At 40.8% G+C, this 24157-nt stretch overlaps 1 protein-coding gene across 2 annotated transcripts in view; it reads left to right on the forward strand.

Annotated features, from left to right (window-relative positions):
• Positions 1-24157, forward strand: part of usta (uronyl 2-sulfotransferase a) — a 44459-nt gene that overhangs the window by 15260 nt on the left and 5042 nt on the right. The window contains exons 1-5 of one of the 2 annotated variants that reach the window (XM_020589785.1): positions 11039-11173; positions 12100-12143; positions 16721-16876; positions 20398-20477; positions 20568-20721. In XM_020589785.1, the coding sequence (XP_020445441.1) occupies positions 11146-11173; positions 12100-12143; positions 16721-16876; positions 20398-20477; positions 20568-20721 (462 nt within the window). In that variant the 5' untranslated portion in view covers positions 11039-11145. Of the gene's footprint in view, positions 1-11038; positions 11174-12099; positions 12144-16720; positions 16877-20397; positions 20478-20567; positions 20722-24157 lie in introns of those variants that run through there. The other variant, XM_020589784.1, reaches the window with a different exon arrangement.

The raw sequence follows: 24157 nt of genomic DNA on the forward strand, positions 1-24157 counted from the left end.
TAGGCCATTTTTTCTCCGTGCTCTTTCGTTTTTTTTTGTATATTATTATTCCCTAGCCAGCTACTGTTTTGTGTTCCCCCCATGGACTGTTCCTCCAGACCGTGGCTCCACTCTCCCCTCCCAGGCAGGTCAATGCTCAGTCGCCTATCTGTTCCACTATTGCCTTCATCTCTCTGTCTCTACCTTCAGTAGCCACTATCACCACCGACCAGCCCAGGAGTGACCCAGCCTACGCAGCTCGGCCCAGCTATCCATCTCCTCACCTCCTGCTGTTGGTCAAACACCCGGCTACTACTCATCGACAGGACTATGCACTATTTCCCTCTGTGTATTTTTACTCTCATCATCACTGTACATAATAAATCACTGCTTGCATCGAAGTCGGCTACCTGGATCCGCCTCGTTCTCGTTCGCGAACGGCACATAACATACATTGACCATACCAGTACTATAAGCATTATGCACATGCACATACATATATTTTAAATGCTTTTCTGAATGCAATACATTTAATAAAGGTTTCAGAGCCACAGATACTACACAAGCATGAGCACCCTGGCAACTATACTACATCTGTGTAACACCGCCGTGGATGGAAAACAGTGGAAAGGGAGAGTCATAGTTTGGAAGAGTTTAATTCTTCCAAATTAGTAATTAGGTAAGAAAAATATTGCGCAAATATGATTATAATTATGATGTATTAGGTGAATTAAACAAAAGCAATGACTTCATTAAAATAAATTAGCTGGTTTTCTGTCGGCGACTGTAGCAGACGTGACTGTATGAACTGTTTCTCTCAGTTTATGGTGAATACAGAACTAGTCAAAAGTGTAGACAAACTTTCCCTGGTACTGAAATGTCCATTGCTGTAGTTATGTTTGGGATTTATTGGGAAAGCAACTTGTTTTATGTTTTTTTCTCCAGGTTATGCACTGATGCATGTCTAGTATTTACTGTTTTCACTGTGAATGGGAATTGGAATTATTACCCCGGTAATGTTTTTGTTATTGGTTCTAGTGCAAATCATTTCTTATTCCTACTTTTTTACACTAGCAAATCAGTGTATTGTTGCTTTTGTTAACTAGTGATATAAAAGGAAGAACAAATTTGACAAATTAATTTGATGAAGGTTATATTTAGATTGGGTTTTAAAGCATTTTGATGTCTTTTAATGCCAGTGGATGTAGTAAGATAGATATTAATACCTGAAGAATCATTGCATTGGTGACATGGGTTTTTAATTGAAAGCCAGTGATACTGCTGGACCTTTTCATGTGGAAATGCATACTAGTCCATGTCTGTAACTGGTCATCTCTGTGCTGAAGTCAAAAAGAACAGTGTGACAGTCCTTTAAAAGTCTGTTGTAGGAGCACATAAGAAAAGTAGCATGTTTCATAGGATTACAGTTACACATGGGCTGTAAGTCTCTCATCATCCTCTGTCCTTTATTATCACTATTTCACAAACCTGGCCTCTGTTTTTCTCTTTCTCTCTCAGTGCCTCTCTTTCTTCCTCCTCTCTTCCGCCCCTTACTCCAGTGTGAGACCTAGCACCACCAAGGCTCCCCGTACGCAGTCGGTTTGTTCAGCGGAGTCAACCCACCGCACCCCCGTCCCCCCCTCCAGCCTAAAGTGCAGTGAGGACTGCCACTGCTACAGAGATGAGGTGTTAAATTTGAGACTTGAGGTTTCATAATCAGTACTTTAGCTCTTCTGTGTCTGAATATTTGACACGCTCATGGTTGACATGTGCACATATGGACATAGATTTTGCTATGATTAAGATTCTTGGTGGAAGCAGATTTCTCAAATAGTTGAAAGGATTTCAGGCTGTTGAGGAAGCTCTAGCTGCCAGATAGTGTGATTCATCTCCTTCTGCTGACCTCTGTAGAGTGCTCAAACCTGAATTGATAACTATTTGTTCCTGTTCCCCTTTCTCTTGCTCCTCCTTGACTTTATTTCTTTTCACTTCCCCACTGTTCTGTAGACTGTACTGCTTTCTCTGAGTCTGGTTTGTTTGTTACATGATGAACCCTGAGGAATTATGGTACTCTATAATAATTCTCTAACCTTTTCTGATCTCTTCTTCATATGGTACTTTATGTCATCCCTTTGTTGCAGGTGATTTTCATACAGTAGCGACACCACAGAGGTTCTGCAGTGTGTGTATGGTTGTTTGTCTGTGAGCATATAGCCTACTGTAAGGTGCTTTTTCCCATAATTCACCATACAAAAACACAAGAAGTCAAAAGGTAACTGATTAACATTTTGGGAAATGCATTTGTTTGCTTTCTTGCAGAGAATTAGATGAGAAGACAGATGTCACAGTCATGTTTGTATGCTAAATGTAAAGATAAAACCATAGCTGGTTACCTTAGCTTAACATGAAGACTGGATACAGCTAAAATCTACATTTGAGCACCTCTAGATCTAATACGTTTAGCTTTAGAGGTGCTGGTAGGCAACATTTTAGCCAAACAAAACAAGAATATATACAGGTAAATACAGTGCTTATCTCCCAAAATGGTGCCCCCATCCAAACATGAAGTACATTCATGTTCTGTCTTGATCTTACCATCTAACTCTCAACAAGAAAGCCAAGTGTATTTCCCACAATGACCAATTATTCCTTCAGGTTTACATGCAGTAGCCTGTAGCCCCATTCAGGCTTCTGACGGATGTGATGTGTTTTTATGACTGTGTGTCCCCAGCTGCGGGGACTTGCAGGTTTGTGCAGAAGTGTTAGAGCAGTGTGCTTCCAGATTCCAGGCTTTCTCTGTGGCTACATGCACATCCAAGCATGAAACCTAAAGCAAACAGAGTTAATGTTCAATGTGAAATCATACACATTATTGGAGAAAGTCTGCATTTGAATGGAGCAGTGTAAATATAAAAAGCAAAGTTTCTTGGCATACAACAGAAGGCATTTCTCACTCTTAATGTTCATAAAAGCTGCTTTTTGTCTGTTCACTGAAGAAGAAGAAGAAAAAGGCCAATATGACCAACATCATGACAGACCAGCAAAAACTCAAAATAGATCTTAACATTTGGTTCAAGAACAATATCTGGTTTGGTGGTGATTGTGCAGTTACAGATGAGTACACACCCAGCTCTGTGTTTTTTTAATGCCTCATTTGTGACCCAGCACTAGTGAATCCTAAAAACAAGGGGGGTTACAGTTTCCAGAACCAGCTGTTGTCTCTGTGTGGTTGATACTATGTTATCGCAATGAAAAAAGTTGCAATAACTCATAGTAATCCTTTTCTGTCTTTTCTGTTTCTATTAGTTTTTCTTGCTAATGCTTAGCAGTTAAGTTCAAGGATTTTATTGTCAAGTCACCATATGTGCAGGACATACAGAAAATCAAAATACCGTTTCTCTCTCACCTAGTATTGGGTGCCATAACATTTAGGAACTAAAATAGAATAAAGTAGAATAAAAATAGAATAGAATAAGAACTGGATTGACGTAATTAGGATAAATCTAAATGGTACAGCCAATAAGCTGTGACTCAAAACCGTGTACAGTCAGTGACAGTAGTGCAAACAATAATAGGAGATTGTCAGATGGTTCTGCTGCTCACAGATATCCACTTCCTTTCTTAGCCTAGCTTCCACTTCTCTTTCCCATAGCTTCATTGTGGCACTAGTACACTTCTAGTTGGTGATGAGGTGCAAATAGCATATGAGGTATACATGGACAGTATTGTGAATGACCAACAGCAGCAGATATCCTGGCAAAAAAAACAGTCAGCAGCAGATTTACATATAATGTAACAGAAGGTAAAACAGCAGAGGTAGTTTTTTTTTTGTTTCCACAACAGTCACCTGTAAAATAACAAAAAGGGGGAATATATTGAGTTTGTGCAAAACAGCAGAGGTAGTCTTTTTATATCTTTTTATGTTCTGTGGTGGGTCACAGTCCAGGGGCAGGGGGCAGAGGGGGGGAGGTAATGGACAGCGTTCAGCATCCTCACAGCCTGGTGGATGAAGCTGTTTGTAAGTCTGGTGGAGTGGGCCTGAAGACTCCGATACCTTCTCCCTGAAGGCAGGAGTCTCAAGTGGGAGCGTGTGGGGTGGGAGGTGTCATCAACAATGCTGATGGCTCTGCGGGTGAGGTGGGGGTTAAAGATGTCCGTGAGGGAAAGCAGAGGGGCATCGGTGATCTAGCTGGCTGTTTTCACTATGTGTTGCAGAGTCTTTCTGCAGGAGGCAGTACTCTTGTTCCTGCTCTGAGGAGGGAGGTGGATGCTTTAGAGGTTTTCTCCTGAAGTCCACAACAATCTCTTTAGTCTTCCCCACATTGAGGAAGAGGTTGTTGTTCTTACACCACTGGACCAGTTTGCACACCTCACTCCTGTAGTTGGCCTCATCATTGTTGGTAATGAGGCCAACTACAGTCGTGTCATCTGCAAACTTGACAATGTAGTTGGTGCTGTAGGTTGGCATATAGTCGTGGGTCAGCAGTGTGAAGAGCAATGGGCTGAGCACACACCCTTGCGGAGTCCCTGTGCTCAGCGTGATGGCCTTGGAGATGTTGCTGCTGACCCGCGCATTTTGTGGCCTCCCTGTTAGAAAGTCCAGCACCCAGTTGCAGAGGGGTTTTGAGTCCCAAGTGTCCAAGTTTTTGTATAAGCTGCTGGGGAATGATGGTGTTGAATGCTGAACTGAAGTCTAGGAACAGCATTCGCACGTAAGAGTTCTTTGAATCTAGGTGGTTGAGGGCTGGATGGAGAACAGCAGTAATGGCATCCTCTGTGGACCTGTTTGACCTGTATTGAAACTGAATTGGGCCGTGAGAGGGAGGAAGGATGGACCTGACGTTCTACATGACCACCCACTCGAAGCACCAATAGTCATTGTAACTGGTTGGGTGGGGCTTTTTTTGGAATTGGAATTATTGTGGCAGCCTTGAAACACGTAGGAACAACTGCTTGGCTCAGGGAGATGTTAAAGATGTCTGTGAGGACATCCTTGAGCTCCTCGGCACAGTCCTTTAAAACATGACCAGGTATGTTATCCGGTCCAGCTGTCTTGCGTGGGTTAATCCTGGAGAGGGTCTTCTTCATGTTGGCTATGGATGGACGGTCTTCTGTGCTGGTGTGTTGCTCTTTGTCTCAAAGTGACCAAAGAAGTCATTGAGGCTGTTCAGCAGAGAGATGTCACTATCACCGCTCCAAGGCGGGGGTTTATAGCCTGTGAGGTTTGGATGCCCCGCCAGAGACTCTGTGCATCCAAACTGTTGCTAAAGTGTCCAGATATTTTCTTGCTGTATTGGCGTTAGAGCTCAACACATGCCAAAAGTTTTTTTGAGAAAAATTCTGCTTCAGCTTCTGATGAAAAAGATGAGTGTTCACTTCAGATACCTGTGACATTTCAGCACCGGGTGCTGCACAGACCGTGAGTATAACTGTAATCGGTGAAGGGAGATAACTCCAGGACAGGCTTCAAAGTACTAAACCAGCATCTGTTGCAAAAAGATGGATTCTTTCAAAAACTGATTTAGCTTGGCTGACTGACGGCCAAGGGATCTGTATTGTAAACAAACAATTAGAGGGTTGTTTTCTAGCTTCTGTCACTCAGTCAGAGCCTTCTGTCCTCACTGCAGTTGAGCTAATGTGGTGTGAAGAGTACTGCAGTAATGCTCCCTGTCAAAATGCTTCAAAGAAACAGAGTACAAACACCAAGAAAACTGTTCTTTAAAGGCAGGCATTATAATCTTTAATGTTAAGGCCAAAGTATTTTAATTAACATATTTATTTGCCACACTAACAAAGTTAGTTAAGGTGGCAAACATTTTTATAAATACAGTGTGCAGTAAAAGATGCAGTGGCAAGAAAAAGTATGTGAACCTTTTGGAATTCCATGGTTTTCTGCATTAATTTGTCATAAAATGTGACCTGATCTTCATCTAAGTCAAGAGTACTGACGAATATAATGTGCCTAAAATAATAACACACAAAAAATGTCTTTATTGAGAACAACCATAAAAACCCCATAGTGCTAGTGGAAAAAGTATGTGAACCCTTGAGTTAATGACCTCAAAAAACCCAACTGGAGTCAGGTGTTAGCATACCTGGCACATGTGTTCTATCTGTAAAATGCCCCTCAATCGGGCCCTGTTGCATTGAGCAAGGTAGGTTAACTCTCACTATTTATCAGCTGAATTGATAATTACTGGAGCTGCAACTAACTCATAATCTGACTATTACTTTTTGTGTCATGTTCAACAACAACAAATAAGAATTTAAAGAATTTATCTAGAGCTTGTGTGGCATTGTCTAGGAGAGAGAGCAGTGGAGTTTCTATCTAGTTTGTTCAACAGGATTTTAGAGAGTGAGAAGATGCCTTAGGAATGGAGGAGAAGTGTACTAGTGCCACAATGAAGCTATGGGAAAGAGAAGTGAAAGCTAGGATAAGAAAGGAAGTGGATATCTGTGAGCAGCAGTATGGCTTCATTCCTAGAAAGAGCACTACTGATGCAATTTTTGCTCTGAGAATGTTAATGGAGAAGTATAGAGATGGTCGGAAGGAGCTGCATTGTGTCTTTGTGGATTTAGAGAAAGCGTACGACAGAGTGCCGAGAGAGGAGCTATGGTACTGTATGAGGATGTCAGGAGTGGCAGAGAAGTACGTCAGAGTAGTTCAGGATATGTATGAGAGGAGTACGACAGTAGTGAGATGTGCTGTAGGTCAGACAGAGGAGTTCAAGGTGGAGGTGGGGCTACATCAAGGATCGGCTTTGAGTCCCTTCTTGTTTGCTATGGTGATGGACAGGTTGACAGATGAGGTCAGACAGGAATCTCTGTGGACAATGATGTTTGCGGATGACATTGTGATCTGTAGTGAGAGCAGAGAGCAGGTGGAGGAACACCTGGAAAGGTGGAGGTCTGCTCTGGAAAGAAGAGGAATGAAAGTCAGTCGTGGTAAGACAGAATACATGTGTATGAACGAGAGGGAGGGAAGTGGAACAGTGAGGTTACAGGGGCCTGAGGTCAAGAAGGTGCAGGAGTTTATAGAGCTTGTGTTGCCCAGCTGAGAACAGGTACTGTCCCATTGGCCTTGGAAGTTGAAGGGTTTAAAAACATCCAGGAGGAAGTTGTGTGAACTGGGAGAGACTGAGAATTAATCACACTGTTATGAGAATATAAGGACAGTAATATTAAAGGAAATGTATGTCCTAATTATAGCTCATGTTAGAGTACAGATGCAGAAAAGATGGGATGGATGTTTAGTCTGGGTGAGCTAAAGCTGGCAAACTTAGTATCCAAAGTGTGGAAAACAAATAAAAGTAAAAGGTCCCCACATTTGACTTCTTTTGTAGGGGTGTGTGTCAAAAATCACCGGTCAGTCAAAATGGCCACCAGCAGGCTTTTTATCCATAAGGCCAGGCTAGCAAGACACCTCGTGCCTACGTGTCGACATGCACAGGCACCCTGGTGCTCTTTAAAATGAAAAATGACTTGTCCAGAATTAGCTGACAGAGCATGCAGCTTTCTGGAAATCCATGACAGTGTGTAATTACTTCTCATTACTGGATTAGTAATGATAGGATCACCCACAGGATGTCATATTAAAGGAAGAGAATTGTTCATCACATCATTTCTTCAGTTGTTGTGTTACTTTTCCTGGTTTGACTCTATGGCGTCAGATCTCTATCCAGATTCAGTTTTCTACTTCACATTTCTTCATTTCAAAGCAATCTGATTTCCAGAGGCAGACAGTGCTAATAGACATTGTGCTGGATAGATTAGGGTCTCGTAAGGTCAAGGATCATAGCTAGTTTTTGTGGAGAAATCTGTGACCATAGGAGCAATATTTGATTTGCTTGACTCACCTAAATTAAAGTGATTACACTGCCAGATTTTTATACCCTGTAACATGCACATTTGATTCTGAAAGTAGTGGAACAGAATCCTCTTTTAACTTCAAACCCTAAATTCTGGACTCCTGCAGGAGCATTGCCTTGAGGGCTAGAGGCAGGTGATGCTCTCCTCATAGTTTGCATGCTCAAACTCCCCACTTGATCTTATCCAGTTTCTTTAGCTTCTTTCAGTCATGTCGATGGTTCCAAGTGTGTTGTTTTTAACATAAATTATGAAATGCACTAGTTGTCAAATACATATCTACTCAACCTACAGAAATATTAGATTTGATTCAAATTTGTTCCATACTTCATCAGTTATGGATGTATGGGTTGTCATACGGTGTCTGTTACAGCACTAGCTCCCACTCCAGCCTTGATCATTTTGAAAACATAGTCATGTTCTTTTAGTTTTCTAGTCTTTTGACTTTCTGCACAGCTGCAGCCAACTGCTTTGCTGGGGAGTGGTACATCCCTATACGGTATATACGGTGGCAAACGCTGGTGTCCACAAAATGATATGCTGACAGTCATCCTGAAGTCTCCCAGCTCCTCTACATCTGTTTGTGTGTGTACATTCTTACTGTCCTCCTGCTACATTTTAGTAACCAAAATTTGAGGGGAGCATTAAGTCCACAAATTAGTCTCCCTACCAGGTTTTGGGGTTTGGGCACCTGTAATAACATAGCAAAGGCGCGGTGTTTATATTTATATCGCTAAGCTGCCTAACCATTGTTGATTCTTGAGTGAATGAATGGTAACGTGGAGCAGGCTGTAGTGGGTGGAGACCCAGACCCTTCTGTAATTAGGTAGATGGGTCATTCTACGGGTCTTAAAGGAGGGCCACTCCCACACTCTAAATCAAAGGGTGGGGTGGCCACACACACACATTCCACACACAAGCGCACAGAAATGCATGTATGTAACCATACACACTGACTTTCTTTGCATATGCTCACTATTATGGCACAAATGTTTAGTAGGACTGTAACCACATGTGTCCAAGTTTAAATGGGTGTGTTTTACACAGCTGCATCAGGCTGGAGTTATGTAATTTTCGACAACTGTGCAGACTAATAGATATGTGTCTATCTAGCCACTGTAAAAACAATCACTATGAACTCTCAGTAGGGAACTGAAGCAACCCTACAACTTATACTCTCAGCAGAATGTGGTTAACAATAAGAAAGTTTAGTTTTCAAAGGCCGAGGAATCTGTAATCTGGTGTTGTAACCTTCTGTAGCCTTCCATCTTTGCCTTGAGTCATGTCCCACAGCAAAGCAAAGGCCCCATAACTTCATCTTCTTGCCTGTCCTCTTGGCCTTCTTCTCAACAGTCATTCCTGTGTGGTTTTCTGCTCCCACCCCAGCCTATTCTGGGATGTTCCCTGTCTAAGTTCTACTTAACTACAGTGCCAATTTCACAAAGCAAAGAAAAACGATCTATGCTCTAAGTGCATGTTCATAAAATTCACAAACTTAATGTTGCATTCCTGAAGCAGAACAACAACAGAGAGTAAATCTCAGGAGGAATTTGTCTTGCTGGGTTACTCCTGGACAAATGTAGATGTATCTCACATATTTACAGTAGCTGCTGTAGCTACACTGGTTCAGTTCAAACAATGGCTGCGCGTCGTACTGATGCCTGGTTCCTTCACCGGATTTCCAATAATTGGTTGCTGTTGGATTTTTGATTCATGGAGAAAAAAAACAGTTATAGCAATAGTTTTTATTTTGCCATATATATTTCATCACTTATTCTCTCAGTGTAAAGTTGTGCACTATAAGATTGTATTACTTGCATGTGTTGTTCAGAAAGTGAATCATAAATGTGTGTTGATTTGTAGACACTTTTATTTGCTACAGAATTTTACAGACCCAAGATTGTTGTGGGTGTGGAAATAACTTCCCCAGACCACAGTCTGCCTCATATAGGATTTACCAATTCTAGTTTTTTTTTCAGTTTTGATATATTTGTTTTTGTATTTTACAGTTTTTTGGTTGAAACTCACACGCACTACTGATTTGTGTTGTCAGTGTTGCATGGGGTTAATTTAATAATTATACTCAGGAATGGTTATGCGGCTGCTGATATGCATGTTTTTGGATCTTGTGACACAATAATCTGCTTAACCATTTAGCTACATGTTTTTGCATCCTCATACTTCGGTTAGCAATCGCTCACTGACGCACACACTCTCACACAGACACACTCGCTCACTCAGCCATACACACGTGTTCAGCTGGGTTGATATTTGGTGTCAGTAAGGGTCATAGCATAAGATTAACATCATTTTTATTCTCAGTTAACCATTTAGTAAACCCCCATTTTCTGAGAACATCTGCATCCAACCCATTTTTTTTTAATGTCATCAATCTGTGTGTATTTATAACTGTATATAGTCATAATTCAGTGTAAGGGAATGATTAAAAACACGATGTCATGTCTCCATGAACTTCCTGTTTCATGCTTTTGTTTTAACACACTTCTACTTTTGCTTTGTCCCCTGGTTCCAACGTTACCACGCTCTGCTCTCATTACACTCACCTGTTTCTCATCAAGTGTAATCAAGCCACTCCATAGTTAAGTCTCCACTCAACGCTGACAAACTGCTGGATTGTCGTCTGAGAAGTGGCAGAGTGACTGTCCTTTGTGTCTGCTCTTTTCGATTTTTCCTTGTTGTTTTCTGTGTTTACTTTGTTGCTCATTTTGCCTTCCAGTGTGTTAATTATATGAGGTCTGCAGTAAAGTCCTGTCCTCTCCATCATTTCCCCTCTGGCTCTGCCCTGCACTTGGAGTTCAGATATTTCTTAATCAAGCCAAACAGTCCCATGAGAGTCTCATCCTCCTCACTGACTTCTAACAGGAGTTCAGAGGACAGTGGGGCCGATGAGCAAAGTACACAGTACAGTGGTTCTTCAGTAAGTTAATTTTCCTCTCTCTGTGGGTGGTAGGGGCAGAGGGCAGCCGTCAGCTTTTACAAGCTTCGTACTCTGGAAAAACATTCGTTCTAATCTTCCATCCAAAACGCTAATGAGACACACACATGGGCGGTGGGGAGGAGTTGGAGGTCGGTGATTGAGGAGTTTGTCTGTGATGGATAACAGAGGAAGAAACAAAGATATCTGCGTCTCTCCATCCTCAGCCTGCCACGACCTCAAATGCCTCAGAAAAAAGCGTTCCTCCCTCAGCATTCCTCTGAAAAACAGTTAGTTGTGAAAGAGAGGCAACGACAGATGCAAAGAGTCTAAAAACACCCGATTATCTATACATGTAGCACCTGATGAAGCCAAGCATGCTCTTTACAGTAGGTGTGTATGTATGTGTGTGTGTGTGTGTCAGAGATAGTGTAACAGAACCGCTCAGATCTCATTGTACGACTAATTAGTCAAAGCAGTACTTACAGAGTTATGCAATACACTTCCCAGACAAGCAACATCTAAGTGTGTGCTAAGTGGGAAACGTTGGCTGGTTATAAACCAGTGTGTGTGTGTGTTCATCCATCATGTTTGTTATTCTCATCTGTGCTCTGGGTCAAATCTCTGAGACACAAGTAGAGGTTGTTAACATTTACCCTCTTTATAGCTTTATTCCCTCCACACACACTCGAGCCAATTTGTCTTACTTTCATGCTCATGAATGTTGTAAACACGATGAAAAGCGATGCCTCTGCATGAGTCTGGATGGGCTGCCAAAGAAAAGGCCGCTGTGTGAAGCCTGGGCCTGGATTTAAAGAGCGGCCTGAAAGGCGGGCACAGACCCGCAATGTGTGTCAACCTTGAATGAGCTCCCTTGTTCCCACATGGAAAAACTTCAGTGTTTGATTTATGTACAAACATTCTGGTCTGTGCTGTTAATAATTTCCTCAGTGTTGTTAATAGAAGACAGCTATATTGATTAGAAGGGGCCGGTGGCATTTACTCCTCTTTCCAAAGGAACATGTGGGGGAATGTCAGAAATACCAGTTTAGCGGGGGCTTTTTTAACCCTTCATCAACGTCTAAAGAAAGCTGTATTTCTCCAAAATATCTATTTGTGCAACCAGCCTTGTTTTCACCTTTGTAACAATGCATTTCTGAACTAGTCCAATAGGTTTTAATAGTTTATTTTGCTTAAAAAAATGGGAGAAATTTTTTGGGGGGGGTCAAACTGGCAGCACGCTGTTCAAATACCTGCTTTGTTTTGTGAATGGTACAGTATGTAGGAATCCTGACATGTATACTTTCTCGTCTTCGCAGGTGAATCCACATATCTGGATGACCACAGACCCCCTGCTCCAAGAGTAAGTCTTTCTCTTTGTCTCTTTTATCCTATTTTTCCCATTTTGTCCTCATCTCTGTCTCTCTCTCTAACCCCTCTGTTTCCAAGCTAGTTCAGTATATTCCCAGTAAGGCTTAGGTTTGTGTGAAGAACTCACTTTAAATGCCAATTACCAGCTTTCAGTGCTACAGTAATGGTCTGAACTCTCTCTCTCACACACACACACACACACACACACACACATACACAGCGCTGACACAGGAGCCTTGTTTTCATCCAGCTGCATGGTTGTCTCTCCGCTGTGCTCCCTCATTCTCTCCCTGCCAACTGCTTTCTTTCTCTGTCTGCCCTTTGTTCCTTATTTCCATCTTTATTCAATCACCATCGTATTTCATTTTGACAGAAGGAGTTATTTGTGATTTTATCTTTGGCCATAGCATTTAGCCTGGAGCTAACCTGAGACTACAGGTTTGTTTAGGGTTGGTGTGAGCCGCTGACTGGATTGTGTTAGGCCACATGTGAGCTTTGTTCGTGAGTTGTGTATTTACTCTGAAGACTCTGTTCTGGCCACTACGCCAAGCTGAGCAACCACGGTGCTTGTTTCATACAGATAGAAGTGTTTTTACTGTCTATGAAACAAATTGCAGAGGCACTGCTGGATTTTTCTTGGTACCACTTTTATTTTTCTGGTGAAATCATTATCTGAAGCAGCCCTTTATTTGTCACTTAGAATAGGCTCATAGGGCCAGTTTTCTAAGCTATAGGGTGAATGCCAAACTTATAGCATTTGCTGGAATTTAAAGGAAATAAAGCCTAATAAATCTAAAGCAGTTTCCATGTCCCACGGAACATAAAGTTGAGAGTGTAACAGTTTAACTATTGAGAGTCACCTGATTCTGAATATTTAAATTATACAAACACAGAAGCCCTGGAATTCATTATGACATAGAAAAGTGTGATTTCATTTGAGGGGGGGGGGGGCCAGAAGCAGAGGGGACTGTTAAAGATTAATCTACAAGCTATGTCTTTAGTTCTTGAATAAACAAATGTTCCTATCTAAATTTTGTTTAGGAATGAAAGTATGGACCTATAAGTGAAAAGCAGACATTACCAAAGGGATACCTTCATATGGGTCACCTTGAAGCACTGCCGGAGCCTCGTGACAATAAGCTTTTCAAATTATTGTTCTATGAACTACTGAAACTAAATGTGATTTTAAGATTGGATAATGAATACATGATACAGAACTTTTTACATATCATTTAACATTTTAAATTTTACCACTATTGTGAAAAAGGTGATAACAAATTTTGTCAAGGTGCTATTTGGTAGATTCATTTATTTTCATGTAAGAAATAGTATTTACATAGTTTCAGATTTTGTCATTTTATCTTTTGGTTGAAGACCCCTGTTTAATTTTCCCCATCTCCCACTTCTAAAAAACTATTCACTTTGCTCACAGATATAACTGAAATCAATGTAGCATTTATTTCTGAAGCCCCAGTCAATACCCCTAAGTCTGAACTGAATCAACTTTTTTTCTCCGCCTCCTTTCACCCTGGCTCTGTGACAGTGATTATGTGTTAGCGGATAGCTTTGACTGATTCCATATCTGTTGTCATTTCATCCCCCAGACAGATGATGACTACTCACTGGCAAGTGCTACTTCAGCCACGTCTCTCTGCATTGCAGCATATGTGCTCACAGAAAGCCGAGGCTCTCTCTGGTACACAAACTGTAGGGGATGATTACAAATTGAGCTGAAAGCTCAACAAAAATGAAAGCGTATGGAACAGCCACACAGCTCTCCAAATAGTTCTGAGTCTATGTGTGGAAGCATGACAAGAACATCTGCATAGTACACGTTTCTAAATATTACTTTATGGAACATATTTCCTAATATGTTTTTCCTAATTATTCAGTTGCACTAGATCTGGAACAGTTTATAGCTGCCATTGAGTTATTCTGTAGTCCCTCTGTATCACTTAAATTATTTAGGCAATGCCAGAAGATAATCTTTAAGTTATGATGCTGCTGTGAGCTCATATTTTCCATATTTACTAAAATTAGAAGACATTTGCAAACATTAGAATGCACAGTTTAAAATCGTAAAAGCATGACAGAGTGCTTATTCAAGAAAAGCATTTCAATCTCCATTTGTCTCACACACAAGGTTTCTGCATGACATCATATGTAAAACATTAGTGGAGGTACTGGGGAAATCCAGTCAGATTTTCCCATTTCTTCTCAATAACTGAAAATCTTAATTCACATACTTGGATGGAAACTCTGCTGTCATAGCCACTTAGCGCAGCGAGACTCCCTCCATCCGGTTTGGGAGTTGAAGTGAATGGACTGATCATTAATAACAGGAAGCACTGAAAATCTCCAGTGCGACTTGACTCAGACCCTAACATGCTGTTCCTCACTCAGGGCTGGAGGGGCATTTGACAGTAGTGAGTAATGAACCCAGGAGTAGGAGCGTCCAGATCAGACGCAGCACAAATCAACCCTGTTATGTAATACTTACTGACTGACGCTGTGAACGTTTCTCACAGTATGCATCTGAAACTTAAAATCTCCACAGTGGGAACAACAATAGTCCAAAGTTAAAGGTTACCTTTCAATGCTGTCAGTGTCAGTGGGCGATTTGGACTTTTGATGGCATGTCTGCTGTTGTTGTTGTTGTTGTGTTACACAGCACAGGGCTGTTAGAGGTCTGACCCAGTCATTTGTTATCATATCAGCAGGGATTGGCGTCCTGCAAAACACTGCATATATTTCATCTGTCTCATTATTGTGATAAGTGTGAGAAGTGTCTATTTACTTGGCAAGCGCTGAGGAATGTTGGACTGCTGTCCAAGAGAACGGCGCCTATTTTCTCAATCTTTTCCCATTTTTTGCTTTTTGTTTGTTTCTGAACACCAGTGAACTTTAAAGGTTATTTTGATTAATAAAATTATTATTTTGTGTATTTTTATTAACAATACCATTGTATTTTACAGTATAGCAAATGGTGACTATGCTAAGCTGAAGCATGTATGTCAACAAAACTTGTTGTTTTTCCACTATACACATATTCAACCTGGGACAAATGTGCCCGTGGAGCTTGTTTCACATTGAGTCAAACCAGTGACATCCAGTAAAATGTTTAGATTCTGGTGAAAACAAAGAGGAAGTGGGATTAGTGACCTGTCATAACCTTCTTCCCTGTAGTTTTTCTTCCTCCTCTTCATCTCTCTCTCTTTTCTGTCTTTGCTCTTTATTCTCTTGTTTCGTGTTCTCGTGTTTCCTCTGAGTGCTGGAAAATATTCAAAGAGGCCCTCGGCAAATACTCAAAGAGGCCCTCACCATTTTTACCGAGCCTGCCCTTGGGTGGGACTGCTGCTTCTGGATGAGATAGGACAACATCGTTGTGTGTGTGTGTGGCTACATGGAGTTCTGTGGTGTGGAAACTGTCTGCAGCAGCAGCAGAGCTACAGAGCATTTGGAATAATTAAAGACAAGAAATAAATTTCATGTCCTAGTGGAGAGAGAACCCAGCAGGTGAAGACTCAGATTCATCTTGTAACAGCCAATGAGCCAGTCGGTCATTCAGCCATCTCTAAAACTAGCCACCCCGTGAGCCAGTGAACTAGTTAATTTAGTCAGACTTGCTTTCAAACACAGTCTGCTGTCTGTGAGATATCCAGAAAACCCCCGATGGGAAAAGCACGGTCACTGCTCCATGTATTTCCACCCCCACCTGATTTTTAGGAAGTCTTCATTTGAAGAGATGAGGGAAAACAGTTTTCACGGCAGCAACAGAACTGATCTGTCTTTGTTTTTTGTAGTAGCTCTTTATCACATTGTAGAGAACTCTTCCATGTGACCTGTGTGCCTCTCTCCCATTTTTCCCACTTAATTCCTTTAACAGATGCTCATTTTGTTTCTCATGTGCATACTGGTAAATTTACTCAAATAACCTTGATACCTAAGGTAACTCTCCTGGGTCCTTAGGGGTAATTGCCAAATAAATTCGTGCTGCTCTTGTGCTAAAACGAGTCTTATGCTCAATACACATGTCTAAGCAGACATTTACTGTAACAAGCCTGTTTTCCAAAGTGAAACAAAGTTTTACAGTAAGAAGAATTCCTCCTTCCACTTTAAGCATCTGAATCCTGGCTGAGCTAGTTGTTAAATTGCTGAGTCATGAGGTGTGTATGTATGCTTGCTGTAGCTTGTGTGTGTGTGTGTGTGTGTGTGTGGCAAGACACTAAAAGGTTGTGTCATTATCACTTTGCAGATGCTGGAGCAGAATCTATGATTCATAGAATTTGGTGAAAGCCGAAGCCTTGAGCACTTATGGTAAAAGCATGCAGGCCTACTGTTTTTAGGGAAGGGGAATAGGTTAAGGGTCAGCTGAGTTCAGCTCCAGTATATGTGACAAAGGTCAAAGGTTGGAGAAAAGGAGGCAATAAAATTCAGCCAGAGTTTAATGGGTTTCCTGTTTTTTTTTTCCTCCTTGTACCAGTGTTCACATCAGAAGCTATGTAAATCCAAAGAGCATCAGTAAATTACTTTTTTCACTTTTTCTCTTTTGTGTGTGTGTGTTTATAGGTGCTCCCATTTCCCAGCCAGGTGGTTTATAACCGTGTGGGGAAGTGTGGCAGCCGGACAGTGGTCATCCTACTGAGGTTACTGGCTGAGAAAAACCAGTTCAACCTGGTCTCCGCTGACATCCATAATAAAACACGCCTCACTAAACATGAACAGGTACAGTAAGATAAATGTGGTGATAGTGCAGTAGCTGGATTTAAAGATGGGAAAAAAGTCATTTTTATTATATTGCCATTACAGTCTGGCATGTAAATGAGTAATTCTGTGTTATGGTTACAGTTAGTTACATATACAAGAAGGTGGGAGTTAGAAAAGGGTCTTAAATGCTCCTGCAGGATTCTTTGGTCCTCAGATCCAACTTTGAAAGCTAGCACTTTGTGTTCATCATCTCTATATAAATATAGTAAACTTCAGTCAGCCCTAGGTCATTTTTAGTTTCATTTCAAAACCCAGAAAGCAGCTGACTAAAAACCTGTGTGCATTTAATTTTGTAGTCACAATGAGCACAACAGTAACAGGTGCTCATTCAGCGTTTGACTTTTGTTGTGAGAATAAGACCTGAAGGATGAAGAATGTCCTTTTACTATTTCCTGGAATGGACATGAGCATTAGAGTTAGAGGAAAAACTGCTTTCGCTGAATAAAACCGCAGCCATTTGAGACATGCTGGTCTGTGCCAGTGAGAATGCCAACACAGATGCTAATGGGCATAAAGCATAACTAAATGGCATTATAGCGACTCAATCTTTCTCTGAGTCTTTACACTAACTACAGAGATGTTTTATTTTCCAACTACATTACTACAAATTGACAAGGCACTGTGTGCTTTGATGCAGACATGACTCCAAACTCTAGTTCTAAATAAAGCCCCAGTTTGGCAGGAAAGCTTACAGAGCCTTATTTCAAGCAGGTAATTTGGGGTCAGGCCACTGTGAGAGCAACTAACAGCACTGAAGTGTTACTGAGCTGCAGTCCAGTGATTGAAGAAATGTTAACGCTTTACAGGTCCTCTATTTGCTAATGGTTTCTTGAAAGTTTCCTAGAAAGTACCTCATAGTTTGGTATTAATTACAGAAAAACAGGGACAATGTTCTAAGACAGATTTATTTGTGTGTTGACTTTGTTATTGGCTTCCAGATGAATTTCCATGAAAAAAATTGTTGAATCCCAGTTAATATTTACTATTTATTTATTAATTATTTGAAATGATATTCTTCATTTATGCTGAATTGGATGGTTGTTTATGGACGTATTTAACATTTTGCATGTGTAGATCACCTTCTGTCCTGGAATTTACAGACCTGTAAAATAAGGTATTGCTGAAGAAATAAATAGTTTTTAAATGTCTATTTACCTGTAGCAGATATACAGAAGTATTGTCAGCAAAATGCACACAAATTAAAAGTGCTCATAAAGGTACAATTTCTCTCTTTAGATTGTTTAAATCTCAGAATTTTTCAACTCTGTGATTTCCAGTCAAACTGAAAGCAGAGATATTTTTAATCTTCAGAACCAGAACAAGGCCGTGCGTCCTAACACACTCTTCTTTCAGTAACATTTCCCGGTAATAAGATACCTTCTTTAGTCATCGGAGTGAGAAAGTGATTTAACTCTGTGTTCATGTGGGCGTTTTGCAGCGATGACTCACATCCTCATGTGACATTACAGCATCTTTTAGGAATAAGCTGCTGCTGCTTGTGAATGGTCAGTCACAGATGCTAAATATGTACAACCATCGCTGACCGATTTGATGTAAATGTTAAGCCAATATTGAAATAGCTACTTGTTTACGCCCTGAAATGCAGGCTGCGCACACAGCGGCTGCAGAACACCATTAGGCTCATTAATTCTCTGGGCATAAAACATCTCTGTGAATGGTCTCGAGCAATGCTGCTCAGAAAGAATGTAGGCATTCTAGTGTCTGTGCAAGGGAGGTCTGTTAAAGAGTGTATGTCTGTGCTTGTGTTCGTGTGTGATTCTGTAAAGCTTCTCCATCTTTTTGCGTGTCTGTTTGCTTGTGTATGTCTGTGCTTGTTGACTTATGCAGATCCAGATGCAAGTTTAGACATGTTGGTCTCATCAGTTGTGGTTCTGACTCAGGTGTGCAGTTTTTTGAAGTGTTTTCCTGCTGGCTGTCCCGCTAGTCTGCCAGTGGGTTTTTCCCAGGGTTCATGTCTTGTGTATGCGTTGCCAAAAACAGAATATGCCTTATTCATCAGAAATTTTGCAGAGCTTTTGCAGATTTGAGGCATCCTGTATAGCATCTGTACCTTTGACCCATAGTGACCCTTTAAATGCTGAGGGAATAGGCTCAGTGGAAGAGAGGTTTCATTTTCTAAAGAAAAGACTTCTTTAAAACACTCCAGAAATAGAACGACAGCATCTTCCTTGTGCGTTTGTCTGTGTTAATGTGGGATCCTCTTTCCTTCCTCTTACCAAGAATGTTAACCAGCAGACAGATGCTCTAGAGCCATGAAACTTGTGTGTCTGCATCACTTAGCCGCAAATACGCAAACAGCAAGAAATGTCTGGCACCAGTACAAGTGAAATCTGTAAATGGTTATTCGCTAGTAGCATCTCAGCAGCTACAGTACACTCAATGGAATAATTTGCTTTTGGTCACTTATAGAGGACTGAATTGACTTGGCTGCTAGAAGAGGTTTGGTTAAAAGTGACAGCTAAAGTTTTGTTTTGTTGTGCTATTTTTTTCTGAAATTTAAATTGATTTTGGTGTAATGTTCTCACTTCTTGTTTATGAGGACTCTTTAAGAAGATACATAAACATGTTTTGGCAGTTGCTGTAAGATCTGGACTGATCCTCTGAGTACTTTTGTATAGTGGCTGACCTCCATATGTGTGTCTACCACATGTGTTGATTACTTAGGCTCATAATTTTTAATATGTGGAGACAGATTAATTGGAGTTGAAAGAAGGGCAGCAGTCATACCTTTCTGTGGTTTTGGCGCTTCCTCCATCTTCCTTGATGAGCCCTGTGGGGACGCCATGGGGGCTCAGGAAGGAGGGAGGCTGGGGTCGGGGGGTTTTAGGTATGTCTGGAATCTCAGGCTGTCCTCCACTTTCCCTCTGCCTTCCTGCAGCTCTCTCTGGTAAATGTGTGTGTGTGGGTTGGCCAGACAGACCAGAGGTGTGGGTCAGAAAATACACACACTCACCAAACATATTCAGGGCCTACAAATTAACCTGGGTGTGGGGGAGGAAACATCGGGGGTTAGCTCTGGGCTAACTGATCTGAACTCAGGGTCCGCTCAAAAAACTTTATTAAATCTAGAATGGATTAATAGAGGCAGAGTGTAGCCTTGAGGAGGGAGCCAGCGTGGGCAAGTACAACACTAATGAAAGTTTTTTAATATTTATAAATACAAAGACTTCCACAGAAAGTGGAAGCAGCATGAGTGGAAATGTACTGAGCAGAGAGGAAGGAGGGTGTGAAACACAAATGTAACTGACATGCAGTGTTGGGCTTGGTACTCAAAAAATTGAATATATTACTCATTACTCTTTTCAAAATACTACTAATAATAATTGTTTTTAACTTATTACTCTCTGTCAAAAGTAACTCATTACACTACTTGTTATATTACTTTTCAATACTATGTTTTACACACACCAACTCCGTGAGAGAAGTCAAATCAGCTCTGTGACTTTTATTTATTTCAGGTAGATCTGATGAAGAACATCAGTAATTTCCCTCAGCCATTCCTCTATACACGACATGTTCACTTCCTCAACTTTACCAGGTACTGTAAATGCACTGACTTGTAGCTTGTTTCATTCTGAAGGGGAGTTGTGTACAGGTGCTAACCTACAATTTTATTTGTCTTTGTTAGGTTCAAGCTAGAGCAGCCTGTCTATATTAACATAATCCGGGACCCCATCAGCCGGTTCCTCTCCAACTACTTCTTCCGTCGCTTTGGTGACTGGAGAGGAGAGCAGAACCACCTCATCCGCACTCCAGGGATGAAAGACGACGAGAGATACTTGGTAAGACCTTACCAAGTATCAGCAGTGACTGATTATTGTATCTGGCTAAAGCATAAATTTGAGATTTACATGTTGCGGTTGTTTATAGGTGTGTGTGTTTCTAATGGTGTCTTATTATTATTATATTTATTTGTTTGACTTCAATTTCGAATTGCTAGTGATCTGAAAATGTTAAGTGTTAGAAGTTTCTATTGATATGAGTCTGCTAACTGTTAACACATAAATGAAAATGTGAGGTGTACTTTGAGGAGAACTTTGTCTCTCTGCTAGACTCTCACACACCAGTGTAGTCATATATTATGCAGGCACCAGGGCCTGCTGGGTGATAATGTTAGAAGCTACATTACAATAGTATGTAAAGAGTCAATTAAATGTGGAATCTTTTTGCCGTCTATCTACCTTCCATCTCAGTCCCATTGCCTACAAAGCCATTTACTCTCATATGCACATTAGCAATCATTGTCACGGATGTTTATCGTTTGGAATACTAATATGCTTGCAGTATTTGGCAGAGCTGCACAGTTACTTTATGTCTTAAGTCACAGGGTTGCCAATAACAGTGCCTTAAATCTGTAGCTGTCTTGGTTCCAGCTGCTTTGAGATCATGTACATTAACTGGGGCTGGACCCAAATATCAGAATAATTGGATATTCGTTCATTGGGTAGGTAATTGGTTTGCAGTTTTAAGATTCGATTATTCAAATCCCCCATCTCACCCCCACGTGTGAAAATTCACTGATTATTACCACTGAATATCCAGAGCTCAAACAATTGCAATTTGGGACAGCGCTAACACTAATTTCTTGTTCTGCTATGGCCTTAATGTGCACTGTAATCATAGCGCAATTGGGGTGTTTGTAGATATAATGATAATGACTATTTGTACAGTGTATAATATTCCACAAAAGACTGTAACAAGAAGATTCTGCTGACATTCATTTTTTTCATCACAAGTGATCTCCGCATCCATTTATTCGTTACATAACTAATAAACAGCATATCCTGTGTCTGCCAGGTGATTATATTTTTTGTGTTCGAGAGCTCTGTATTTCTGTTTGTTATCTTGAGATTAAATAACTTCCTCAGTGCTAAAATATAAGCAACAGAATGTTTAGTCAGTGCAGAGATATATTAAAGACACATTCTGCTCTCTTTGAAGATGTTCTACATATGGCGTTACCGGAGGGAGAAAGGCAGATTGTAAGGCCATGGCAGCCCCATGCTAACCCAATATTTAAACCTGATTAAGATTCGAATTAGAGACCTGATTTAGTATGACCACATCAGAAGCTTGTTATCCTACATTTGCCGGGCAACATTGTTTACCCCTGTAGCACCACACTAGGCAATGTGTCTCATAATTTACAGAATAGGCCTCCCCCACTGGGGAGGCCTACTTTCATTTTTAAGTTGCAATTTTTTTGTCTGTATGTGTGTGTTTTATACTGTAAAGGAGCTACTTGAATGCAGTGCAGTTAGCAGGGACTTAATGCCTCTATTGAGGAATTAACAGAAACTGTTGTGGCAATGAAAACAGGTCAGTCCATCGATTATGCCAATGCCTGTCCCAGATTTAATGGCTAAAATCTCTAGGAAAAAAACAGAGGGAAACCTTCTTCCACAGGTCTTTATTCTGTTGGAGACCCAACGAGGCCACATCAGCAGCTGTACTGAGTGAATGTCATTCTGGCTTGAGTCTGACTGGGTGCAATTAAACATGTGTATGTGTGTATTTAATAATTAGAACAGTATGTGTCATTGCACCTTTAGTCACCACAGTGTATTTTTAAGTCCTGCCAAATTAATATAATCGTCTAAAAATAAGGCTTTACATTGAGCTTTAAGGTTCAGTTTGTTGTGGAAAGAGTAAACTCATATTTTAGGCCAAGAGTCAAAGTCAAAGTGTTTATTTGTCATATGCACAATTAGGAAACGTGTTTCCCTATACAATGAAATTCTTACTTTGCCGTCCACATGAATGCCACAAAATACAAATAAAATATAAAGTAGATAAATAAGTAACACAAAATCTAAGGCACTTTAAGCAGCAAATGCAGCAATATAATAAAATATATAAGGATATAATAAATATAATAAGAGAAGAGATGATATAGCATTTCAAATATTTGTGTGTGTGACTGCCCTGCTGTCCTCAGAGTTCATACTAGCCTTGGACATATCGCCTGCCTGTGTGCATTAGCCCTGTCTGCCCTGTGCTGGGTGTGTATGACAGGTGTCAATGAAAGAACACTGTCGGTTTGCTATTCAGGGCTGAGAGAACCTGATCCACATGTTGATGAGACATTCCTCACCTCAGTCCTCACTCCCCTTTCTACACCCACCCACAACACTAAGATGAACAGTAGAGCACATAGCGTGCATACACACACACACACGATTGAACACCATCACTCAAAACTTTAATTATGAGCATTTAATTAGCAACAAAGCAGGTTATGTTGTGATAAATACAGAGGAAGCAGCTGAAAGGGATGAATCTGCCTCACCACGAAGTAAAGTGTGTGTGAATGCTTATGTTCCTACACGTGAGTATGCATCAAGCACATGCAAAATACAGTATGATATTGTGACTCTACTGAACCCAAACAACACATTTACAATGACACATACTTTCAAACTGCATACATAGTGAGAGACACTACTACTGTAGCTTCAGTGTGCATACATAATGAGAGACACTACTACTGTAGCTTCAGTCATGGAACACCTTTACATTAGAAACAGGAATGTGCTGTATCTATCTAAGGTGCAACTGACTAAAGAGGAACAGAAAATATCTTCATGTGAGTTTTGCATTGACGTCTGTGATTGGCAACCTGACAGATCATGTTTTCCAGAACCAATGGACCCACCCATCTGGCATGTTAAAGAGTCAAATGCTAAGAATTAGTTTAAAGTGGCTGTAATCGATATTTTTATATTAACATGGTCACGCGCAGTAAGCAGTTGTTTCCAATGAAACCCCTCTAAAAACTGTACTCTACCTGCTCATTGCCAAATGGCAGTGAAAATAGTGGCACATTAAGCAGCTGTGGAGTCAGATATTTCACTCTGGAGAAAATTAACATTGGGTTTGTATTCATCAGGTGGCCAGACACATGATTTTATATGAATGCTAATGTTTCTCTGTGTCTCCTGGATGTGTGGGCAGCTGCTTACCAACATGTTCAGCATACTGACTTGAAGGTGAAAATACATCTGTGTTGTGTTTCTACTTCCCTCAAGTGGGGAAAAAAAGTACAGGTTTAAATGTGATTTGACCCAGGCGTACTGCTTTCATGCACCGCCCCTGGTGAAAACTGAGGCACACAGTCTCATGGGAAAGGTCTGCGTCATCAGTTACTCCTGATTTAACTCATGCATACATTCCATTCAATGAAGAGGGCACCATTATAAAGATTAGGACCTTTTTGCA

The sequence above is a fragment of the Monopterus albus genome, unplaced genomic scaffold, assembly GCF_001952655.1.
Source record: "Monopterus albus unplaced genomic scaffold, M_albus_1.0 scaffold9.1, whole genome shotgun sequence".
NCBI classification, from domain to species: Eukaryota; Metazoa; Chordata; class Actinopteri; order Synbranchiformes; family Synbranchidae; genus Monopterus; species Monopterus albus.